We start from the raw sequence: 23,894 nt of genomic DNA, 5'->3' as shown, positions 1-23,894 counted from the left end.
CGTAATCCATGTCCGAGTCGTCCCAGCTGTCCTCCTCGACGAGCGTGTCCTCGTAGTCCGAATGCTTGTTGTTCTTCGACATAGGGCTTATGTTGTTCGCTGTGTTGAGAGCAAAGCCACGCACGCACACACACACAACAACAACCGCCATTCGCCACTAAGTGGCGGTGACGTCACCACGACGCTTGTGCCAGGCTATGTGCACCCTGAGGCCACGTGAAGTGTCGAACGCCCGCTGGCAGGAGGTCACGGGGCAGACCCAGGTGCCACGGGTCGACTGACTGAGATGACTGGCTGATGCAACACCTGTGCCCCCTACTGTGCCAATCTGCTGTGCTTTAGCCACCCGGCGCTCCGCTCGTTGTTCTGAGCGTCGCTCCTCCGCCCTCCGTTGTTGTTGGAGGGCGACTGCCTCCAACTGCCCAGTAGCATCCTTCACGAGCCTCCTCCACAGAGGCCGATCTTGACACCGCTGGTACCAGTCATCGGCAAGTCCACTCAGCTCCACGTCCACCTGTACCACATCACTCCATCTCTTCTCTAGCCCGTGCCGCGCCCGCTTAGCCCCCTCAATCCGGCCAAACAAAAGCTGTTTCGGCATGCGGTGGCTGGGCATGCGGGCTACATGACCCAGCCATCGCAGCCTTGCCTGCCGGAGGAGCTCACCGATGGGACCCTGCCCAGATCTTTCAAGGATTTGCGAGCTCCTCACACAATCCAGTCTGGTTAAACCCAGGATGGATCGTAGGGAGGCCAGCCTAAATGTTTCTAACCGGCGAAGATGTTCCATTAGGGGGGTCCACGTTTCGCAAGCGTAGAGAAGGGAGGGAATGACCGTGGCCGAGAAGACCTGAAGCTTAGTGCGGAGCGACAGACCAGGTAGCTTCCACACAGCGTTACGCAACCGATGAAAAGATATTGCCGCTCGACTGATTCGGAGTGAGACCTCTGCTGTTAAACTGGAGCCAGTCATAAGCACACTGCCCAGGTATGGGAAACTCTCCACTCTCTCCACAACTGCCCCATCACCGATTAGGAGTTGTGGGGGTGGAGTGTCCGATGGTACAAAATACCCAGGCAGGTGCTTAGTTTTGGTGGGGCTGATGGTAAGGCCCCACCTCTTAGTGGCACGCTCCAGTCTCACGAGTTAAACACACACACACGCACACACAGTGTGCTGTAAAGGCACGGCCGTACACATTCAATTATTCACGCATCACCATAATACATGTGTAGTGACGTATATTGATTCACTATGGCATCTGACGCCAACTATTGGCAGAAGGGTGGTAGTGTGCATGTTAGCGTCTCTCTGGCACCAGAGCGTGTATGGCATAGAAGCGGGCCCTAAAGGGGCATGCTTGGGGTGAGGGCCAGAGAGAGGGCACTTCAGGACACGACAGTCTGGGTGAACCCGAGAGGGCACGTGACCAGGAGAGGGTAGCGAGGGGGGCCAAAGGGTGGCGAGAGGGACACGTGACATGAGGCCCAGAACCTTCTCGTAGGCTCTAGAAAGGGGCACTGTCTAGGGCGGAGCCAGGCCACGCTCAGGTGCGTAAAAGGGAAGTTCCGAGCGCCGACCCGGGCTGTCTCTGGGAATGGAACTCGCCGGGTTGAGTCTTCGATCTTCGGTCTTCGTGCACGGCATCGGGGGCCAGGCAGGGTGCTAACTGACCTGGTCCGAATGTGTAGTGACCCGTGGTGGTTACTAGCATGTAGTATCCCGTCGAGTGGTTACGTAGTTACCCGTGGTTGTCACCACCCAATTCCATGAACGTTATACTGTATATAGTTACCCAGTTGTATTCAGAATAAACGTGTTGCTTCCAAGTTCGAGTGTGCGCCTCTGTGGAACCCACTACACATGTACCACTCTGCAATTATAATTGTACATGTACCGCCCTACATCCGTGAATAAACATGCACCGACTTACGGGCACAATTATACAGGAATCGGCATGCATGATTACACACGTACCACCCGGCACTTGCAATTCCAAATGTACCACACTGCATCTATGATTATGCAAGAACCACCGTATATAAACCATTATACATGCACTACCATACGTTACCTATTATATATGAATCGCCATACAGACACAATTATATATGGACCACCATACATGAACTATTATATATGCACCACCATACATGTACTATTATACATGCACTATCATACACACCACCATACATTAACTATTGTACATGCACAACAATACATTAACGATTATACATGCACAACCATACATTGTCGATGGTATATGCACCACAATACAGACACGATTATACATGCACCACCACACATGTGCCACCATACAGGGACCACCACTTACCAAGGGAGTCAATGTTGTCTCCTCGTGCAACAGCCACTGGGATAAGAAGAATAATAAAACCACACACGGGCAGCATTCTCATTTGCGACACACAACGCAAAGGGCAGTGAAAAGTCGAAATGTCTCTGCGCTCAAATAAGCATTGTCAGTGCACAGCTCCATAACAAGTCCAGTTTACCATGGGAGTCCAGTTTGCCATGGACATCCAGTTTACTAGGGAAGTCCAGTTTACCATGGGAGTCCAGTTTACCATGGGAGTCCAGTTTGCCATGGACATCCAGTTTACCATGGAAGTCCAGTTTGCCATGGAAGTCCAGTTTGCCATGGACATACAGTCACCATGGACGTCCAGTTTACCATGGACGTCCAGATGACCATGGAAGTCCAGTTTACCATGGAAGTCCAGTTCACCATGGACGTCCAGTTTACCATGGACATCCAGATGACCATGGACGTCCAGATGACCATGGAAGTCCAGTTTACCATGGAAGTCCAGTTTGTCATGGAAGTCCAGTTTACCATGGGAAAAGTACCGTTTACCATGGAAGTCCAGTTTGCCATGGACATCCAGTTCACCATGGACGTCCAATTTACCATGGACGTCCAGATGACCATGGACGTCCAATTTACCATGGACGTCCAGATGACCAGGGCGGCGAAGTCCAGGTTGCCCACCACTGATTTAGAGTCACGTGCCATGGAAACGGATGTCCGACGCTAGCGTGGAAGAGTAGGCCAACATCCCCTCTGCAGGGACTCTCAAGCTCTTCCTCCAGCGAGTGGAGGCTCTTCTCGCAGCAGCGGATTGCAAGGCAAAGCAGCTCCAGTTATAAATTATCAGGGCTGCACCTTAACCTGTGCAAACGTTTACTCGGAATTTAATATTTTTTTGCCGTCAAATGTTTTGTTCAATATTGCTTTTTTTATGTTTACTGCAATGGTCCCCCAAACTTGCTCGGAATTTGCTCAGAACTTATTCTCATAAAATAAAAACCTGCACTGAGGGTTGCGTTCCGCTCACTCTCGTGCCAGCACGGAATTGACTTTTCCGCTGCGATGGCGATGACAACGGGAGAGTGAAATCGATCAAGGACGTCAACAACAACGACATCAACAAACAGCAACAACAGCAACCACCGTAGTGGCAGTCACTGCGACCGTGGCGATGACTCTCATCGTTAATCGCAGGGGGTGACGAAAGGTGCTGGTGTCGAATCGTTGCGAATCGAGTGGTCTGACCACAGTGGATGATCGGCCGGATTAGTTTAAATTCAATCAATTAATGAGATGTGTTGTGTGTGCTGTGTGTGTTCCGTGTGTGTGTGCTGTGTGTGTGTGTTGCGTGTGTGGGTTGTGTGTGTGTGCTGCGTGTGTGCTGTGTATGTGCTGTGTGTGTGCTGTGTGTGCTGTGTATGTGCTGTGTGTGTGCTGTGTGTGCTGTGTGTGCTGTGTATGTGCTGTGTGTGTGCTGTGTGTGCTGTGCATGTGCTGTGTGTGCTGTGTGTGTGCTGTGTGTGCTGTGTGTGTGCTGTGTATGTGCTGTGTGTGCTGTGTGTCCTGTGTGTGTGCTGTGTGTGTGCTGTGTGTGTGCTGTGTATGTGAGCGACAGGGGCCCGGGAAGAGCTCCACTCACCTCCGCAAGCTGAAATCACAACAGAGAACAGAACAAGAAGAGCGGCGTCAACATTCAGGCAGATACCGTTTGTCGCGACCACGAGTCAGAGTGAACTCGTTACTAAGATGAGCGTTGGGGTCACGCGCATCTCCTCTCAATAGCCCCGTGCCAGCGGTGGAAATTCCACATTTCCATGGTGATTCTCTAACATAGGACAATGCCATAGGGATTCATGATGGGCCGAGGCAACTCCGAGATGACATCAACGGAGAAGATGGAGCGATGAGATGAGACGTATGCGATGTGGGATTGTGACATCGTAGGATTGTGTGGGATGGTAAGCAACGGCTTGGGAGGGGCCTTCATCCAGCAGTGGATTGACCAGTACCGACGACGACGACGATGATGATGATGATCATGATGATCATGATGACGATGATGACGATATGTACACAATTGGATTGAACATGAACTTGAGTTCCGCGACCGATGTCACGATGCAGCAAGCCTTGGGAAAGTCGTGTGATGCACGGATACTATATGAGAACAAATAAAAAAAAAACTCCAATGAAAAACGTAGATCTATCGTCGTGCAGGAAAGGCGCTGCTGCCTTTGTACGATAAAAGTGATGAGAAATCACACGCGGACAGATAAAGCCGCAGACAGAGACACGGAGACAGACGGCTCGCATGCTGGGAATCAAAAGGCCGTATTCCCGCAATGAGCCTATTGTCTCTCGCTGATCACATTTAAATCGAAGCAATCTCCGAGTCTCTCTCGCCTCAAATGGGAGTTAGGCAACGCTCACCTCCGTTGTCGATGCGTGAAACCGACGGTGGGAAATTCCACTTTCCTCGGTGGAAACCGCCGCTGACGATGTTCCAATCCGGTTACAAATTTTACCAACCGACTGATTGGTGGGATTACGGGTGAACTTGGCGTTTTAAACATGCTTGGTCACAGCCAACATGGCGTATTCCAGCTCAAATCGTTTTGATTTGATTTGCCGTTCGACAAACACCGTATGAAGGGCAAAGAGATCATTTAAATTATTTTAACGTGATCCATTTTCACATATATAAGCCACTTTGTTGAGCTATCATTTGTGGCCAGGTCGCTTCTGAAAATAAGCTAATAAGCTCGGTGGGCTTTACCTGATAAGATAAAAAAAATAGTTTAGTTTTATTTGTATATTTTGTGGTAGTGGTTTGTTTACCTTTCCTATACCTCAGTTTAACACGTAGGCTTTCGCGACCAATATTATTTATAATAAAGGTTTTTGGGTTAGATCGCGTTATTTATAAATGTGTCGTAACCCTCCACCACCCGACACGACCAATCAGCAAAAAAAGTGTCACGTTGACAAAAGACAAATAATTCACTACTTTAGCCCACCGGTGTGTTGAAGAGTGAATCCACATTTACAGTTTGAGTACAAAAAACTGTAAATGTTGTGGATTCACTCTTCAACACACCGGTGGGCTAAAGTAGTGAATTATTTGTCTTTTGTCAACGTGACACTTTTTTTGCTGATTGGCCGTGTCGGGTGGTGGAGGGTTACGACACATTTATAAATAACGCGATCTAACCCAAAAACCTTTATTATTTCCTATACCTTTCACTCCTGTTGTGTTTTAATACAGTTTGTTGTTGTAACGCTCTGACCCCGTGCCCCTACTGGAGATCTGTGAAAAAAGGGCTTCATAGCTCATCGGATTCCTCCAGTCTAAATAAATATCGCGTTTCTGAGAGAATGCGTTTTCACCTTCGGGTGGTGGGGACAAGAGGCCAATTTGAATTGACTTTGGGAAGCATTTCCTGATAGAATTTCTCCCCCCCCCCATCTCCGTTTCATTACAGAGTGACGTCAGCAGCGGCGCACGGTTCACAAATAAACGTCAGCGGTGGGCCGACGGGATTTCATTAAAAAAAAGCGGCGCACGGTCGCACGCGATGCGATCTCCGCCCATCCTGGGACCCCCGGTCACCGCCGCCTCTGCTGTCTTGCAACCGGACAAATGAATTCCGTGCGTCTGTCCACACTCACCGCAATGCTTGCCCATCTCCTGGCGAATAAAAACTCGAATTGCCAATTCCTGGGAGAAGAGAGACGAGAGAGAGAGAGAGGAGACAAGGGATTTATTATCAAATGCTGTCCGGATTCTTGAAAAAAGGGTGGAGCTGGTGTCACGGTTTAATGTTTCGTACAATTTTGGCTTTGTTCGCCTGCCCTCCTCCTACGTTTCCCATCTCTCGTCGGCGAAATGAATCCCCTTTGCTCTGTCGTTGTTACAATGGGTTTTTTGTTGATGTTTTCCTGTGGGTTTAATATCTATAAACGAAACACAGCTCAAAGCGTAAATCCCCTCCCCTTACTCAAACGGGCGTTGGGGTTGCGCTCATCTCCACGGGAGTGGGGCAGCGGTGGGGGGCACGTGGTGGCGGGGGTTACTCGGAACCTCCGGGACCGGTGTGCGCTGAGGTTCGCCACCCCGAGCGAGACCACGCAGAGACGGTGTTACCATTCCGTCAGTGCCGTCTCGTTACGGCACGCATTCCGCGTTCGTATTTCCTGTCTCGTACGCTCTCGTCCGTCTCGTTTTCACCGCCCGTCTCGTTTGTTGCACGTTCGGACTTCTTTGCGCGTCTGACTGTGCGCCAATCGATCTTCCTGTCTATGTCTGGATCGTCGATATATATTCGTCTCACTCGTGTCGGTCTGGCTTTTGTTGGCTTCTTTGACTGGTGTCAATTTACACTTCTGCGGCTTAGCCGCTCGCAAATGACACCCATCAAGATATCCATCCGTACAACCCTCGGGCAACACTTTACCATAATTTGACACGTTCTCATCCGCGTGGCTGTGCGTGCGCGCTCCGCTTTAATACGCGAGGTTAAAAGACGCTAACATTTTAAGGAGGAGCGGAAGGCATCCCGCTACTCGCACCGTCACACAAAGTAAACATCTCTTTATTTTATTACGAGACAGCAACCTTCCAGCGGATTGACGGTCAGCAGCACGCTGGACTTGCAATCCAGAAGTCGCCGGGTTCAATATCCCGGCGCGGCAGATTAAGCGATGGCGCACACCTCTTAAAACCTCCTCCCTCACCCCTCCCCCCCCCTTACCGCCTCTGTCCACCCAGCGGTGTTCGCCACATGAAGTGAATCGGCACGTCGCCTGTGGTGGGGGCCACCTCTGCCAAGACATCCCTGACCAGCGTGGAAGGGTAGGCCAAATATCCTTTCGAGGCTGGCCTCTGGAGCTCTCTCACATATACTGTACAGAGGCCCTTCTGCCAACAGTGTTGCGAGTAAAAAAACAATGTTTTGCTGGGCAAAACACATCGGCCTGGTTCAATAAACGAGTCGAACGAGCGTCAGATTTGGTGGCCATAAGCCATCGGTTGAAATTCCACATTGTTTTAGCGATGGCCAGGCTCGATGAAGGATGACCACTGTTGACTTTTTCCAGAGTGGTGGAACTCCCATTTGATCAAGTTAAAGAGGGAAGAATGATGCCTGCATGTACGTTGAACTTTTTTCGCAGCGCACGTAGCCAACCGTGCTAATCTGAGGTGCGGATGGATGAAGACGATTGGCTGAGCTGAGTCGACCCAAGGCCGGGATTTGGACCTTGTAACCTTTCCATGGCGAGTTGAGTGCCCTAACCGCAGAGCCACCAGGTAGAGTTTCCCCCTGTCTGGGTTGGACCCGGACAGTTGCCACGGAATCGGCCTCTTCGTCCGGGTGCCATCAGGAACTGATTTGCATCAATATCTGCTGGCGGTATTGTTTTGCCGCGTAGTTTTAAGAAAAGACTGAGTGCTGACTGAGAGACATGTCCCGGGTTTGATTTGCTGAAAAGGTTGGCAAGCATGGCACCAAGCCAGATGAACCACTGCTAGGCCATCAACGAGTCAGCCGCACGGCGGTCCAATAAGCTGTCCGGATTCGTGGGTCATGATGCTATTCAATAATAATTATTTTGTTGTGGATGAGTTTTAGCCATCTAATTTTATTGTTAATATATTTTTGTTCTCTCTCTCTCTCTATTGTTTGCACAATTTAATTGAATTCACTCGGAACAGCTGTAATATTGGAATATAAATTTGAAAATATTTCTCGCAAATTGTAAACCACTGATTAATACGCACACACACGACTCAATGCACGTAGTGTATGCGTAATCACGAGCTTCGCAATGTAGCTGCATTCAAGCAGTTGGTGCATCTTTGCGTGCCTCGCAATTACGACCCGGGGGAAACTTGACACCTTGTTTCATAAACAAATACCACTGGGAGTAGTCCCACAGGTCAAATGAATGTCAATGTTCGTTCATTGTCTCGGCGATTAAATATCACCCGCGCAAATAAAAAGGTCACCACCGGCAGTGCTAATTTAAGATATAATTTTAGTCTCGGTTATCTCAACGGCTACCTGTGGAATGTTAGACAAGTCTCGAGTCTGTGGACGAGGTCAATAGCATTTAGCCATTCATCAGCCCACCGGTGTGTTGTGGGTTCTGTGGGTATACTAATTGGTACGTTTGTGTTTACGTGGCACACCTTACTTATTGGCGGTGTCGGGTGGTGGTGGGTTAACGACACGTTTAAAATAAAAATCCTTTATTATGAATTACATTGGTTGCAAAAGCCTACGTTTTAAACTGAGCATTTGTTTATTAGCAGGTTGACTCAGCCCATCGTCCGCCCTTCAGCATCCACATAAAGTGAGTAACACTTTTGGTGAGAAGTCAGCAGAGGGTTGGAATATGGACGAAGACAAATCGGCCCCCCTCCCCAAAACAGGAATGTGTAATTTCCAAAATTGTCTCGGAACCTCCCACGTTAACATTGATTTAAATGTGAATTATTATTTTTATCATTAAAGTCTTACACCAAGTGACGGTTTACTTTTTTTTTCACCAGGTAAGGCCCCACTGAGCTATTCGCTCTTTTTCAGAAGATACCTCGCCATCACAAATGATAGCTCAGAAGCGACCTGGCTATCACAAATGATAGCTCAGAAGCGACCTGGCCACAACGAAGTGGTTTTATCATTGTGTGGGAAATTTATAGCAGCCAAAAGCACGCTTCTAAATGTGGAGGGAAAAACCAGAGGACTTGGAGAAAAATGAACATAGCTAACTTAATTGAACATTTTTTTGTATTTTACCAGGTAAGACCCACTGAGCAATATACTGTATAGCTCTTTTTCAGAAGCGACCTGGAAACAAATGATAGCCCAACGAAGTGGCTTATCATATGGAAATGTACAGCAGCCAAATAATCTAAATGCACACTTCTAAATGTGGAGGGGAAAAACCGGAGGACCCAGATAAAAATCCATGCAACTACTGGGAGAACATGCAAACTCCCAATATGCAGCAGGCGTCAGGGTCGGGATCGAACCGAAGATCTCCCGTATACCAGGCGAGGTAGTTAACATCTCGCCACCGTGATACACATCCCGTCACTGTGATACATTATGAAGCTTTAGGCCTGAAGCCTTGGGTCTATCCTAGTTGGCAGCCCAGACATGAGCACTCACGTTTAGCCCAGCGTCACCCTTGTCCCCCTTCGAGCCGTCCACTCCAAAATCTCCCTGCAAACGGCCACAGTTCTCAGGGTTAAAATAGTGAAGTGATGAAGTGACAAAACACAACAGGATTTGGATTTACAAGGCAATATTGCAACGCAACTTTTTATTTACCAGGTAAGGCCCCTTGAACTATTAAGCTCTTATTCACAAGTGACCTTAGTCACAAATGATAGCTCAATAAAGTGGCCTATCATGTGGAAACGCACAGACACCAAATACTGTAATACTGTGGTGCGGAAGTTTGCACACCAAGCTGATCACCTGAGTTTGACTCCCTGCAACGGCTAACCAAATATGAGAGGTGAGGGGAAATCTGAACCTGGAACCCTCGTCGCCACCCCACGCTGGCGATCGCCACTAAGCGGCGGTGACATCACCACTGTGCTTGTGCCAGGCCAAGTGCACTTTGAGGCCACGTGAAGTGTCAATGACTCGCTGACATGAGGTCAACAGACAGACCCAGGTGCTATACGTTAACCGAGATGCCTGGCAGATGTACGAAAAGCGTGTTCCCCACTGTGGCACCTTGCTGTGTTTTAGCTGCCTGGCATTCCACTGAATGTTTTCAGTGTCGGCTTTCTGCCTAACACTACCAGCCTCCTACACAGTAGCCGATCTGGACACCACTGGTGCCAGTCATCGGCGATTCCAATCTGCTCCAAATCCTCCTATAACACATCAGTCTATGTATTTTCTGGCCTGTGCCGCACCCATTTAGCTCCCTCTACCTGGCGGGGAATGCGGGCTACAAGACCCAGACAATGCAGCCGTGCTTGCCAGAGGAGCTCACTGATGATGGGGACTGTGTCCCGATTTTTAAAGGATATTTCAAGGTATTGGCAAGGGCAGCATTGTATGGTTAAAAAACGCCAACGACCAACATGGCATGGAGAGGTCTTCATTCAGATACGGATTTACAAAGCGCTGCAAATTATTATTTAAAATTTCCCGAGAATTTAAAGAAAACTCAAGTCTTTTAGCTAAAGCCGCAGGTTCGTGGGTGCTATATATAAATTCTGACATCAAGTTGCTAGAACGTGTCAGACACCTTGGCGTTGCCATTGACCAAGAGTTCCCATTCGCCTTCCACATCTCTCAACTCTGTAGAAGCTCCTGCTTGAGCCTTTGCAACATGTTTCACATTGCCTCTTCCTCGTCTCATCTGCCATCAAGACCCTTATTTATTGCTACACCACATCTCGACTCAATTGCTCTAACTGTTCCTACTGCTGCTGATGAGGACGACGATGATGACGGCAATGATGACGGAAGTCATGATGACAAGGATGATGACAGTGGTGGTAAGATGTTGTACTTACAGGGTCTCCCCTCTCACCAGGAACTCCAGGGACACCACGAGGGCCACTCATCCCCTGTCCAGCCGGACCCCGATCACCCTACATACACACACAAAGACCACCTATATTGACACGAAGATAGTTGGGGGCAAGTGCTTTTAGCGAGCACCTGTGAAGGCCGGCATGGCACACGAGGCCAATACCACGTCTCACCACCTTTGACGATGTTTACACACCGCACCAGACACTCATTTAAGGCTGAGTTGAGCTAGAGGAGGTTCACAACCGATGTAGATATTCACAACTTATGTTAGTTATGAGTGGGAATTGAGGAAGCATAAAAGTCCTCATTAATACTGGAGTTAAATGTTGTGATTTTTGGGAGTGAACGAAAACTGTGTGCTCTACAAATTCTAAATGATTTTTATTATTAACATCCATATGTTTTAAGTTTTGGGTTCGGCCACCAAAGTAGTCTTTTACACCAAGATTCTTGCCATTTATCCCTCCACAAACCCGACAAGATTGTCACGTTTACAAAGATGTAATTTATACGTGACCAATGTGTCAGAGATTGAGTGAGGTGCACCAGTTGGCTCTGCATTAGCTGACTCCTAAATGCCCGCAGTCAGGGGCGGAGCCAGGATTTTGACTTTGGGGGTTGACTTCAATATTCTGAGATATCCAGTGTTTATGTTTTCCAATGGGCGCCACAAATGTATAAAACAAATTTTATTGGATTTGAACGCGGACTTTATTAATAGGTTCGGAGCCGCTGACGTGGCTAATAAGTTCGATAAATTCGAAAGGCTGCCGCTCAAGTAGCCTGCAGGGCAGCACCTGGGGGCAGCCTGCAGGGCAGCACGAGGTGGCAGCCTGCAGGACAGCACGAGGTGGCAGCCTGCAGGGCAGCACGAGGTGGCAGCCTGCAGGGCAGCACGAGGTGGCAGCCTGCAGGGCAGCACGAGGTGGCAGCCTGCAGGGCAGCACAAGGTGGGAGCCTGCAGGGCAGCACAAGGTGGCAGCCTGCAGGGCAGCACGAGGTGGCAGCCTGCAGGGCAGCACAAGGTGGTAGCCAGCATTTTGCAGCAGCCGGATATCTGGTTATCCCGATTACCGACATTCCCAAAATATCAGGGGGGGCTGAGCCCCCCTCCCCCCAGCCCCCCCTGTGGCTCCGCCCCTGCCCGCAGTGCATTTACCAGTCGGCTAATGCAGAGTCATCTGATGCAACCTCACTCGGTGTTCGTTCACCACCTGAAGAAGCTCAACGCTGTTTGAGAGACACGTAGTCGCATCGCTGGTGGCGAGATGTTAACTACCTCGCCTGGTATGCACGAGGTCGTGGATCCGATCCCGACCCTTACGCCCATATATTTTGAGTTTGCATATTCTCCCCGTGGTCGCATAGATTTTTCTCCGGGTCCTCGGGATTTTCCCCTCCACATTTAAAAACAAGTGTTTAGAGTATTTGGCTGTGATAAATTTCCACGTGATAAGCCACTTCGTTGATCTATCATGTGTGGCCAGGTCGCTTCTGAAAAAGAGCTATAGAGCTTAGTGGGCCTTTAACTGGTGGTTTGGTGGTAAATCTAATCAGGAAAATTCTTACGTCACCAGTGAGGAGCGTTATTTAAAAAAAAATCATTCAACACACTGGCCCACTGTGAACAGAACATCTTTGGAAATGTGACAATCTTGTTGGGTGGTGGGCATAAAACTACCGTCACACAGCCGAACCAAAGAAACGGGTTGTGGATTATTGCATTGTCCACAAAAACCTACATTTTTAACTACTGTCATTATTATCTCATGACATGGCACCGACTGTACAATTGGGATAAGATTATGGAAAAAAATGACCGTATGAAACTGGTGACTTGCTCCAGCTGATGATGATGTCACTGTGCGTGGGGTTCAGTACCTTCTGGCCTTGAATTCCTTCAAGGCCACGGAGCCCGGGAGGCCCAGGGGGGCCAGATGGGCCAGGCTGTCCCTCCGAACCTTTTGGCCCAGGTGCCCCGGACATGCCAATGATACCCTGGCGATCAGAAGCAATATAACATACAAAACTAAGACAAAGATCCGCCTGCATAGCCTGCAGAATGTTGGGATTAAGTGCTATTAGTGAGCACCTATGAAGGCCGGCACGGCACATGAGAGGGTGGGTGGCCAGCACCACGCCCGGCCGCCTTTGTCTCCCAAGTGACGACGTTTACACACTGCACCAGGTACTTATTTGAGGCTGAGTCGACCTAGGGGAGGCCCAGGATCGGTTCGGATAATCGTCACCGGTGTTAGCCGTGAGCGGGAATCGAACTCGGGTCATCGGGTTCGTAGTGCAGCACGCTAACGACTACACTACTGCTCCCCACATAACATATGCGAGCATAAACACAGCACGCTACAAGCCTATGACAAAGTAACCTGGACATGTGCCCTATCTTGTCAGGTCTAAGAAACTAAGCAGAGTTGAGCCTGGATAGTGCTGGGACAGGTGACCTCTGTATGCCCACTGGTTGTCATGTGGGGCAGCGGGGATAATGTGATAAGCCAAGCCTATTGCTGTACTGCACTTCTATGCTTCAACACCTATGCTTCCAACGTTCATCAGCAGGCACTGACCAGCATGGTGAAGTATGGTCAAATAACTCCTGTGATCCATGCGACATGCGGAGGCCCTCATCCAGAAGTAGATGGATCCAGCAGTGGACTCTAAACTGGGCAAATCACTCAATTCATGTAAATCTCAGTCTTTCCTGAAGGAGGATGTTTTCCTAAACGTCCAGATCTTCCTCTTCTCTGGGTGCTACTCACTGCCCCTGTCCCACATATACGACCAGGCCTACAACAACCCTATCACTGCCTCAACCCCTATAACTACCCCTATCACTACCTCAACTCCTATCACTACCCCTATCACTACCTCAACCCCTATCACTACCCCATCTCCTATCACTACCCCAACCCCCATCACTACCCCAACCCCCATCACTACCCCAACCCCTATCACTACCCCTATCACTACCCCAACCCCTATCACTACCCCAACCTCTATCACTACCCCAACCCCTATCACTACCCCTACCTCTATCACTACCCCAACCCCCATCACTACCCCAACCCCTATCACTACCCCAACCCCTATCACTACCCCATCCACTATCACTACCCCAACCCCTATCACTACCCCAACCTCTATCACTACCCCAACCCCCATCACTACCCCAAACCCTATCACTACCCCAACCCCTATCACTACCCCATCCACTATCACTACCCCAACCCCTATCAGTACTCCAACCTCTATCACTACCCCAACCCCCATCACTACCCCAACCCCTATCACTACCCCAACCCCCATCACTACCCCAACCCCTATCACTACCCCAACCCCTATCACTACCCCTATCACTACCCCAACCCCCATCACTACCCCAACCCCTATCACTACCCCAACCTCTATCACTACCCCAACCCCCATCACTACCCCAACCCCCATCACTACCCCAAACCCTATCACTACCCCAACCCCTATCACTACCCCAACCCCTATCACTACCCCAACCCCCATCACTACCCCAACCCCCATCACTACCCCAATCCCCATCACTACCCCAACCCCTATCACTACCCCAACCCCCATCACTACCCCAACCCCCATCACTACCCCAACCCCCATCACTACCCCAACCCCTATCACTACCCCAACCCCCATCACTACCCCAACCCCTATCACTACCCCAACCCCTATCACTACCCCTATCACTACCCCAACCCCCATCACTACCCCAACCCCCATCACTACCCCAACCCCCATCACTACCCCAACCCCCATCACTACCCCAACCCCTATCACTACCCCAACCCCCATCACTACCCCAACCCCTATCACTACCCCAACCCCTATCACTACCCCTATCACTACCCCAACCCCCATCACTACCCCAACCCCTATCACTACCCCAACCTCTATCACTACCCCAACCCCCATCACTACCCCAACCCCTATCACTACCTCAACCCCCATCACTACACCCAACCCCTATCACTACCCCAGCCCCTATCACTACCCCAACCCCTATCACTACCCCAACCCCTATCACTACCCCAACCCTCATCACTACCCCAACCCCTATCACTACCCAAACCCCCATCACTACCCCAACCCCTATCGCTACCCCAACCCCTATCACTACCCCTACCCCTATCACTACCCCAACCCCTATCACTACCCCAACCCCCATCACTACCCCAACCCCCATCACTACCCCAACCCCCATCACTACCCCAACCCCCATCACTACCCCAACCCCTATCACTACTCCAACCCCTATCACTACCCCAACCTCTCCTTAATCACTCCCCCCCCCCCCATTCGCCTCACCGTCACCATAGCCACGCCAACACTGTGAATAACGCCACTCTTTAATTTCAACCACTGTCAGCTGACGTACAATGTTTTAATTATTATAAATCACCTTGAGGCGAGGTGCTTTATAAATCTATGCAATATAGGACGAGCTCGGCCATGTATTTTGCACGTGGGCGACATTTCACTCCACGAAAGCTTCGGCAGAAGAAAGTTTTGTTGATATCGTTATTATTATTATTACCCATTAATATTCTATTTGTTTATTTTACAGGACAGAGGATATTTACACGGTCGCCCTTTTCTCCACGATCGCCCTGCGACCCTTGTGCTCCATCGCGACCGCGGTCTCCCTGGAAGGCAGAACGAATGACAAATCAGTGTTGTAGGATTTGAGATATCGTCGTCGGGAATGTATGAAGGCAACCCAAAACAAGTACCGTTATGCTTCGTGTTTAATTTTATAACAATGTTTTTATTTTGGCTTTAGAAAATAATATTCCAATTGTGATGTTAGGTCATGAGGTGAAGGAAATTTAATTTGGAAATCAGCAGCTAAACAGTGCATCACCCTGTGTTGCAGAGTGGGCATGCAAGGTTGAAACTAGTCCCGAGTTTGTTTGCTTAAAACCAAATGCTGATAATTCACACGAGGGTCATGCCTTTTAATTATCTGCAAACTGTTGTTCGTCAAACTGAAATTGTTGTTGAGTTGGATGAAAGCAAATGAAGTTGGAACAGAACAATAATAATAATAATGGTTTTTTTGTGAAGTCATTAGTGACCAGACTGAAAACATCAACTTTGAGAAGCTGGCTCAATTACCGGTGGCTAAAACCTGGAGTCAAACCAAGGGTCTTCGCGGTGATGACCCGTAAGCCACAATGTTACTTTCTTACATATTATTATATTCGTATTATTCTTAGTCAGACAAATGGTCCTGTTAAAATAAACATAAGACATGCGACGTGGATATTCGGTCGGTCACCTTGTTTGGCCAACCATACTGTAAAACACGGCATTTGATTTCGCTAGATGTTAGAATCTTGTCTTATAAAGTTTAAAACAGAATGTTCTTAGCTCTTTCGGTAAAGTCACGTTGAAGGGAAATAAGGCAATAATAATATATATATATAAAACAATATCGGTCGTCACCTGATGACGACCGTTTGTGTTATGGTCGAAACGTCGTGAGCATTTTTATTGTTTTATATATATTATTATTTTATTACTTCCCTTCAACGTGACTTTACCGAAAGAGCTAAGAATATGAATTACTGCAGTCACGAAAGCTTTAAATCAAAATTTAAAACAGAATGTTTACCTTCGCTCCCGGCAATCCTTCCAACCCGGGCTGTCCAGGAGCTCCAGAGACTCCCGATTCCCCCTTTCCGAAAAACACAACACAAACAAATTAATGAATAAAGGAATAAAAATGTAATCAACTCGGTCATACGAACGACAATTAGGCGCCTCTCCCACATACAATATATTTACATATCTACTACGTATCTCACAGACAAATTTCATGAAAAAAGTTATTGAGCCAAAATATGTACATTTTTTGTGCGGTCATTCATTGATCGCTGTGAGTTGAGACCATCATCTCGCCGCACTCGAGACGCCGGTTTAATCATGCGCGTCTCAACGCCGGATTCAAACCCAGCAGCTCAGTGGTGACGGCATCTTAGTGGTGCTTCCACACGGCCATTATGAAACCTCCGAGTCACCAGGCCATCTCGACAAAAATACTCGACATTTCATTCAGGAGATTTCACAAAACGGTCATACCCTGTCAGCACGTGGTCCAGGGAGTCCCATCCTCCCAGGAAGGCCCGAGTTGCCCTAGGAGAACAAAACAGAGGCATTCAAGACCAACAGAGGGGGGGGTTTATATGTGCTATGCACATAAAAACCTCACTAATTTTATACATTTCTATTTCTACTGAGGCAGCGTTGTTCACTAGTGTTTTGAGTTTTTAACAGACGATTTGCGTTCTTTAAAATAACCAGAGCCATTTAGAAAATGGAATTCCCCGAGGTGCACTGTTAATTAACGATAATAATAGTCAGTTTTATAAAGCGCCTTTCAAATTGGTAATGTCAACAAATCATTCGGCGATGCTGCTGCATTATGGCAGTGGTGCACGGTCACAGTGAACAAAACTCAACTCCTTCGTCAATAACACCACCGCCGTGGAATAAAGTCTCATTCTTCTTGTCAGACGGTTGCTGATGTAGCTGCAGAGCATCAGCTACAATTTCACATTCAGGTGGTCAAGCCAAATAAACCGCCTAAGGAGCAGCGGAGTACAGCGCCGCCGTGACGTCTTCTTCGCACTCGTGGGTCGGAGCATTGCATCATCACACGCCCTACCGGTCTCTGTTCTGGAGGACCACAGTCGCACACGACTGGAGAGTTTAAAAAAAAAATATTTTCCTTTTTCGCATCGGGTGTCCGCATCTGCCATGGTTTGTGCAGTGGATGCGATTTGGGGAGGACGACGAGCTTTGTGGAAGATCGACCCCACAGGGATGTTCTGCGCTGGGTCTTTCACAATAAGGTGTTTATGAGTTCTGACTTTCATCGGGGTTAAGTGTGCAAGTAAGCAATAGGCAAGGAGTGTTTGGCAATAGCCCTGTGCCAAGAGCCACTGCCCAACACGTAGCATATTTTATAATTATTTCCTTTTACGGCAGCCGTGTTATTGACGAACGGTGTTCGATTATATTTTGTCAATTTTTTTGTTACATTGGTTAGAAAAATGTGGTCACTGCTTTTATACTACTCGGTTGAAAGTTGTATTTTTTTTTTTAAGTTTCAGCTCTCGCCGTTATCTCCGGATTATAAGACGCGCTTTTTAAAATGTTCAAGGCAGGAGTGAAGAGTTGTGTGGTGTGTCTCATCGTCTGGTAGGTATCAGTTATAATATTCATCAGCATGATCACCATCAGCATCATGAAAAGTATCTTTATCACCTTCATAAATAACAAAATCATCATCACCATAATATTTTTTGCAGATTCATTAAATAGGTACCACACCATGGGAAAACAATGGCGGTTGTCATAAGGATGTTATCGTCCCTGCCATAAGAATGGGGAAGTTCTGGCTCAGTACTGGCTTGCTCAATATATGCTGCCATTCGCAAGAGGTACAACCCAGTCTCGATGATGACTTTTTAAATTATGACAATAAGGGAACGATCTATTTAGGAGGCACGAAAAATATTCCCCATAATCCCATGCTGAAGATTCATAAAGATGGCGAAAAACAGCTACGATGCATTGAGGAGCGTATGCCCAATACTCACCTTGTCGCCTTTAACTCCATCATTGCCACATTTCCCCTTTTCGCCCATGAGGCCCTAGGAAGAGACCAGCAACACAGATCGTGCAGCAGTCACATAGAAGCCAGAGCGACTTCACGTACAGGAGCGTGTCATTGAGATACTAGTCTCATCCAGCGGTGGCAAGGGTGCCCTGGCATAACTGGGAGATCATGGCCGGTGGCGTCGATGTCACCGAGCATCGCCATCGCTTCCTTCCTTCTGCCAGATCCCGTAATTGCTGCACGTGTCGATGCCAGACCTCCAAGGTCTGCTGTCAGAAGTCTCATCAACACGGCTGTTGCTATGCATGTACGTACATTGGACTTATTTTTCACTATACGTCGCCAACCATGCTAATTGGAGGTGTGGGGGGGGGAATAAACTCAACACAAAAAGCAGCTCTTTAAGAAATGAGTTTTCAATATCGTTAGTGCCTTCCCGTGTTACACGATTGACATATCCTCCAAGGATGATTCTTATGGTCGGCATCCCACCATGTGGATTTTGGTCTTTCTCTTGGGGTCGCCTGTGCTCCTGCGGCATCCTGAACGGGAGCGGCCGAGCCCATCGCACCCGCTGGGGGTGTGCGCACGCACTCACGCACGCACACACACGCACACGTGCACGCGCACGCACGCAAGCACACACACGCACACACACGCATGCATGCGCACGCACGCACGCACACACGCACACACGCACGCACACACGCACACACACACGCACACACACACGCACACACGCACGCACACACACACGCACACACACACACGCACGCACGCACACACACACACGCACGCACGCACACCCGCGGCGTGTTCGCGCCCGGCGTCCCACACTCCGAAAACCACCCGAGTTGCTGCTCCCAAGTTTCTGCTCCCAAGTTGCTGCTCCCAAGTGCCGGGGCTTCTTTTTCGCAACACGCCTCTGGCACCGCGCGTACTCACCACGTAGCGCGTACTCACCACGTACTCACCACGTCGCGCGTACTCACCACGTACTCACCACGTCGCGCGTACTCACCACGTACTCACCACGTACTCACCACGTCGCACGTACTCACCACGTACTCACCACGTACTCACCACGTCGCACGTACTCACCACATAGCGCGTGCTCACCACGTCGCGCGTACTCACCACGTACTCACCACGTGCTCACCACGTAGCGCGTGCTCACCACGTGCTCACCAAGTCGCGCGTACTCACCACGTACTCACCACGTGCTCACCACGTAGCGCGTGCTCACCACGTGCTCACCAAGTCGCGCGTACTCACCACGTACTCACCACGTGCTCACCACGTAGCGCGTGCTCACCACGTGCTCACCAAGTCGCGCGTACTCACCGCGTCGCGCGTACTCACCACGTCGCCCTTTGGGCCACGGAAGCCTCGCTCCCCCTTGTCCCCCTTCGTTCCGTTGATGCCGTACCTCCCGTCCTCTCCCTGAGGAAGTAAAGAAGTCAAAGGGGCAGCCCCGCAAGTGCCCGCTCACGTCACTGCTGCCTCGCGAGCCCCGCTGAAGGGCAGCATCTAGGCCTCCTGCTCCACGCCCGCCAGGCATCCTGGAAGAGGTGGGAGTGACCCGCACCGCACCCCACCGCACGCGGCCTGCCCATCGCTAAAACTAAAATTAAAAAAACAGGTCCAGGGGCAGCCCTGCAATTGCTTGCTCACTCCACTGCTGGTGGAAGGGTACCCCACAAGGTCAGAACCGGGAGATCACCACGGCCAGCGGCGTAGAAGTCACCCTCTGCCAGGTCCTATGATTGCTGCATATGTGCCATGCCTAACCCTCCACCGTTTAGGGAGCTCCTTCTAGAGAGTATGTTTTGGCCTACTCTTCCACTCTGGCCAGACGTCTTGGAAGAGGATCAGGGGGGGGGGGGGGTTGGGCGGGGGGTACCCAAGATTCGCTCGCATATCACTCGCCACTGATGTTAGCCTTCGCTGGAAAATGAAATCACGTGGCTGGGTTTAATGGCGCAGTGGATTCACCGCCCTGCCACCACTCCACCGTGCGGTTAGCATCAAAGTGACGGCGATTCGCTGTTCAGATGACCACGGAGGTGGTGCTTATCTCAACTGGTGTCAGTTGGTGGAAATTCGACATTGCTATGTCGGGGGCGAGTTTATCCATAGCACAACCACCGTTGACTTCACCAGCAAAGTGGCGCTCTGCTTTATCAACGCCGGAGGGAGGATTGACTAAGTTAAAGAATGGGAGAGGAAATATTCATTGATTATCATGGTATCACCATCATTAGCATCTTGAGATGCTGTTGCATTTAGATGCTATATAAATGCAAATTGTAATTGCGGTTGAATCAGTGGCATCGTTACCAGTGCAACAATTAATCTCCCCCACAATTTCATGAATTGTCACGATTCGAAGGCATTATTCCATTGGTTAATTAACATTTGCCATTGTGGTGCATGTTGATTTTATAGTGATGTGGATAGCTATAGTGCTGTGTGAATCTATAGAAGCTACAGTGGTACGAGTTTATGGAATCCATAGTGGTATTATCAAAAATAAAGTATATACTAATTAAATGAAATACGTGTATTCTTACACGCACATTTCTATGCATGCATTGTCAGTGCAAGAATCTATTCATTGATTAATTGTTAATATTCCTAAGCATTGTCGCCAATACAATTACCATCATGATCATCTTGATTAAAGCTTTCGTGACTACAGGAATTCATATTATTGGGTCTTTCGGCAAAGTCACGTAGATAGGTTCAAATAAAATAACAACAAAAAATAACAAAAAACTACGACGTTTCGATCGCAACACAAGCGATCATCGTAGGTTTTTGTTATTTTTTGTTATTTTCTTTGAACCTATCTACGTGACTTTACCGAAAGACCCAAGAATATCATGATCATCATTATAAACAGCAACCACTGTAGCAGTAGCAGCTTCATATTCGGTCTCATCAGCATCAGCACCACCTCCAGAAGCAGCATCATGGAAAGCCATACCTAGTCTCAAGACTCAAAGCTGTTTGGCCAATTTCAAATTGTATATTCATGCTGTGTGAGAATAAATCCGAGTTCCATGAGATAACTGACAATTTCGAGATGCTAACAGTGTAATTCCATTTCACACGGTGGCCAGTCACAAACCTACTCCCTGCACTCCCTCCTAAAGCCATTAATTTGTGGGAGACTAGCAAACATCGTGCTTCCATCTTTTGAGTGATCCACCAGCCTCACATCTAAATTGATGGTCATGTCACAAAGAAATTATGATTTCTTCTCCAGATTAAAAGATGCACTTTTCAACATTTATTGAAAAGCAAAAGTTGAGGATACCTCTGATAACCTAGTGCCCCGTGTGTGCGCGACCAGATTTGCATAGCTCTATCGACAACTTTTTCCGGAGAATACGGTTATATATATTGATATATGAAATTCTTACCGGGTCTCCTGGAAGGCCCACTTCACCTGGCTCACCCTGAAATAAATGAGAAGTGGACAAAAAAAGAACTGACATTTTATCAAAACACGTTTCTACGATACCTTTGGTGGATTTTAACCGGTGGTGTAAAATTAAAGTTTTCCCCATCTCAGCCATTCGATATATCTCTCTCAACCAGCTCAAGCCTCTTGTAAACCACGGGACCTCTGCCCATTCTGTTCCCAGTCTCATCCATCGGCTGTTATCCCTCGGAGCGGACGAATCCAGCCCAAGCCCACTTCACTGTCCTCAACAGTCAATGTGATGTCTCTCTCAACCACATTGACTGTTTCCTTTATTGCCCTTCCACCCGCAACCTCCGATGAGCACAGTTGGCGACGTACGATGCAAAATAAGTCCAACAAACATCCGTAATCAGCTCAACACGTTGCCTTTTGCGACCAATTTCATCCATAACAGGTTTTTTGGGGTTATTTTGCGTGAATATAAATGCGACGTTAAACCTGCCACCACCCGACAAGCCCCTTAGTAAGGTTTGTCACATTTACGATTTGTGGGTTTACTCTCCAACACACCGATGTGCTCCACGAGTAACGAATTGCAATGTTTTGTTGACGTGAAAAACCTTACTAATTGGCTGTGTAGGGTGGTGGCGGGTTTAACGACACATTTATGTTGACGCGATCTAACCCCAAAAAAAACTCCATTTTGGACGTCCATAATCGTTGGTTGGTCCCTGATCCAGTGCAATCCTCTGTCGGTGTAATTCAAGGCGCGTATCTCCCCACGCTTCTTTGCACACTTTTCACATTTTGCGCCATGACTTTTGTTTATGAACATGCTTTTCAAACCATACACGATCGCGGGCAATGCCCACTCACTGAACACTTTATTCCTCTTCTGGCACTTCTTTATCATAAAATTTAGTTTCACAAAAGCACCTGCTCTCACTTGCTTCTTAAATTTAACCATTTTATTCCAAACAAACACGGCTGCGTTGTCCAACAAACGTCTCCGTTCGCTTCGCGAAACGTCTCCGCGACTTTTGCTCCGGTCATATCTGTCTCGAGGCCAACTCGCAAAGTTCATCAGTCGTTTCTCCTGGAGTTCACTTCAACTGGCCGTTCTCATGAACCATTACGTGGGGGGCTGTGTGACCGCACAAGCAGAGTCATGTGGACTGGATGATTAAGCAGTACGTATATCTGTAAGTTGAATGTCTTTCGCGCTGTACGTAGCCAACCGTGCTAATGGGAGATGCGGCGAATGGACAACAGACAATGAACAAAAACAGTTATAAAGTAATTCGTTTTAAATCGAGATTTAAAAGTACATAGCTCCGATGGCTTACTAATATCGAACGGAAGTGCGTTCCAGACGGCCGCAGAAGCGCATCTGAAAGTGCCTTTGTTCAATGGTTTGCCAAAAGCCGCCGCTGCGTTGATGACCTGAGTTTGCACGATGGTTTAAGCTCCTAGACGAGATCAGCAAGCTATCGTGGTTCATTTTGTGGCAGGCACTTTGTGTGTGTAATGGAAGCTAATGGGGCTCAGCGAGCAATGGACGGACACGGTCGGACGTTCTCTATGCAGAGGGCTGCTCCAGCCACCCGACGGGAATACAAAGTAGGCAGCTCTCACCTTCTCTCCCAGTGGGCCTCTAGGTCCGGAAATTCCCACTGACCCCTGTAGACCCGGTTCCCCTTTGTCACCCTGTCAAGGTGCAGCAATAGGGACAGAGATAGAGAGAAGGACGGGGGGGGGGGGGGGGTGAGATGGCAGCGATGAGTTACGAATTCAGATTTATCAAGAGTCAGAGACGAGCTCCACATGCGGTGCTGGTGCTAGGCGTGAGTTTTAAACAGCACGCACACGTGGGTAATAAGCATGAATGCATTATGCAAAAA

At 48.7% G+C, this 23,894-nt stretch overlaps 1 protein-coding gene across 2 annotated transcripts in view; it reads right to left on the bottom strand.

The window, feature by feature from the left end:
* LOC142930618 (uncharacterized) overlaps positions 1-23,894 on the bottom strand; it is a 71,410-nt gene continuing 47,516 nt past the window's right edge. For both annotated transcript variants that reach the window (XM_076073540.1, XM_076073541.1), the window contains 13 exons: positions 23,629-23,700; positions 21,989-22,024; positions 19,923-20,003; positions 18,541-18,594; positions 17,018-17,071; positions 16,551-16,613; positions 15,517-15,579; positions 12,779-12,895; positions 10,876-10,953; positions 9,506-9,559; positions 6,000-6,048; positions 2,337-3,978; positions 1-99 (listed from right to left, as the gene is read on the bottom strand). In XM_076073540.1, the coding sequence (XP_075929655.1) occupies positions 3,608-3,978; positions 6,000-6,048; positions 9,506-9,559; positions 10,876-10,953; positions 12,779-12,895; positions 15,517-15,579; positions 16,551-16,613; positions 17,018-17,071; positions 18,541-18,594; positions 19,923-20,003; positions 21,989-22,024; positions 23,629-23,700 (1,092 nt within the window). In that variant the 3' untranslated portion in view covers positions 1-99; positions 2,337-3,607. The remainder of the gene's footprint in view (positions 100-2,336; positions 3,979-5,999; positions 6,049-9,505; positions 9,560-10,875; positions 10,954-12,778; positions 12,896-15,516; positions 15,580-16,550; positions 16,614-17,017; positions 17,072-18,540; positions 18,595-19,922; positions 20,004-21,988; positions 22,025-23,628; positions 23,701-23,894) is intronic.

Source organism: Petromyzon marinus, chromosome 42 (assembly GCF_048934315.1).
Source record: "Petromyzon marinus isolate PM22_M1 ecotype Great Lakes invasive population chromosome 42, UKy_Petmar_22M1.pri1.0, whole genome shotgun sequence".
NCBI classification, from domain to species: domain Eukaryota; kingdom Metazoa; phylum Chordata; class Hyperoartia; order Petromyzontiformes; family Petromyzontidae; genus Petromyzon; species Petromyzon marinus.
This window is presented reverse-complemented; position numbering and strand designations above follow the sequence as displayed.